General features: G+C 41.2%; 1 protein-coding gene across 1 annotated transcript; it reads left to right on the top strand.

Annotated features, from left to right (window-relative positions):
- The first annotated feature begins 928 nt into the window (after nt 1–928).
- Nucleotides 929–1,495, top strand: LOC138904680 (uncharacterized). Its single transcript, XM_070193187.1, has one exon. It carries the CDS (start codon nt 929–931, stop codon nt 1,493–1,495), a length of 567 nt encoding a protein of 188 aa, XP_070049288.1.
- Nucleotides 1,496–2,146: the final 651 nt, after the last annotated feature.

Genomic DNA, 2,146 nt, shown 5'->3' with positions numbered 1-2,146 from the left:
TTGGTGCACCAGGTTCTAGGAGAATGGGCTACTAAGAATACCAAAATATTGCCATACTTGTGTTGTGTACTAGAGCTGATTAAGAGATTCATGAAGATAGAAATACAAGCATGTTCCAAGGATTTAGAATGAATTTGCAGACATATTAGCCACCTTGTCTTCCATGATACAACATCCAGACAAGAATTTCATCGATCCTATCCCAATAGGAATTCATAAGCAGCCCACTTATTGTACTAGTGTTAAAGAACGGTTTGACAGAAATCCGTACTTCGAAAAGGGAGATTATCCAGAGAATGATACACACACTCAGAAGCGCACGCTCCGAAGATTGCCCAATCATTTCTTTTAAAGTGGAGGAATTATTTATAGAAGGACTCCTGATTTGGGATTACTGTGATGTGTCGATACCAATGAGGCATCTAGATTGCTTGAAGAAATACATGCCGGAACTTACGGGCCTCACATGAACGATTTCGTTTTGGCCAAGAAGATATCAAGAGCAGGGTATTTCTGGATGACTATAGAAATAGACTGCATAAAATATGTTCATAACTGTCACTAATGCCAGATACATGCTGATATGATACGAGTACCGCCCAACGAACTCAGTGCAATGCGTTTTCCCTAGCCTTTCTCTGCTTGGGGCATGGATGTCATCGGACCAATTGAACCTGCTGCTTCCAATGGACACGAGTTAATTTTGGTGGCCATAGACTACTTTACAAAATGGGTTGAAGTCGCGTCCTATAAGGCTGTTACTAAGAAGGTCATAGCAGATTTTGTCCGGGATCGCATTGTCTGTCGATTTGGAGTACCTAAGTGAATCATTACTGACAATGCCGCTAGTATCAATAGTGACTTGATGAAAGCTATGTGTTAACCATTCAATATCAAGCATCGGAACTCTACAACATACAGGCCGCAAATGAATGGAGTCGTAGAGGCCGCCAATAAGAACATCAAGAAGATATTAAGGAAAATGGTGGACAACTACAAGCAATGGCATGAAAAGCTACCATTTGCTTTTCTCGGGTATCGCACTACCGTTCGCATGTCAACTGGGGCATCTCCCTACTTACTGGTTTGTGGTACCGAAGTCGCTATCCTTACCGAAGTGGAGATTCCTTCCTTAAGTATCATACAAGAAGCCGAGCTCAGCGACATGGAATGTGTACGAAATTGGTATGAACAAATTGCTATCATTGATGGTAAAAGAATGAACGCAGTGTGTCACAGTCAACTCTACCAGAATAGAATGGCAAGAGCTTTTAATAAAAAGGTTAGGGTGAGAAGACTCACACCGGGGCAATTAGTGTTGAAACGAATCTTCCCACCTCAGGATGAAGCAAAGGGGAAATTATTATCCAATTGGCAAGGACCTAACATGGTCCACCGAGTACTAACAGGAGGAGAACTTATACTCGCAGATATGGATGGAGAGATTTGGCCAAAACCTTTTAATTCGGACGCAGTCAAGAGATACTATGTTTAAGACTATGTTTGCACTTTCTATTTGATGTAACCTGAACTATGCTTGACCTGACGCCCATTTAAGAGGGGATACGTAGGCAGCCCTGTGGGTTCAGTCACATCATAATAAATTCTTCAGCCACTCTATGGTCAGAAACAGGGGCAAGATCTCACATTTGCACGATCTCGTCGTATTTAGAATCGCCAAGGAATGTATCGCCAGAAGTATGCACTTAAAGTAGGGCAGAACTTTGTGGAGGATCCTCAAAATTTTGAGTTAAGGAGGCTGCAATGTCTCAAAAGCGTGTCACAGTCATCAATTTGACAAATTTATTCGCTCTCATGCATTATCACATATTTCAAACAACTACATTTTTCTATAAATAATTTATCACAAATGCATGTTTTTCGAAATTTCAATTTTTGCCAGACTTTACCCGAGGTGACTCAAATAGGACCTTAAGACAAGAGCAAAGGCAAAGCAATGAATTGAGAGCACTAACCAACCTCCCCCCCCCCGAACTCGCAATTTTCCTTTGGATACAGGCATAATGGATATAACAGGAATGTCCGCAAATCTATACACACAACAAGATCACTATCTTTACACCGACAAGCGTCGCAAAATGCAAATGCATCAAGCTAAGATATACTTTGACCTCTCGCATTTAAT

This window comes from Nicotiana tomentosiformis, chromosome 2 (genome assembly GCF_000390325.3).
Source record: "Nicotiana tomentosiformis chromosome 2, ASM39032v3, whole genome shotgun sequence".
Lineage (NCBI taxonomy): Eukaryota > Viridiplantae > Streptophyta > Magnoliopsida > Solanales > Solanaceae > Nicotiana > Nicotiana tomentosiformis.
The sequence above is the reverse complement of the archived record's forward strand: the minus strand, read 5'-3'. Positions and strand labels throughout refer to the sequence as shown.

Bases quoted from the DNA above. Each gene is read 5' to 3' on its own strand.
- LOC138904680 (XM_070193187.1), top strand. From the start codon at position 929: ATGAATGGAGTCGTAGAGGCCGCCAATAAGAACATCAAGAAGATATTA.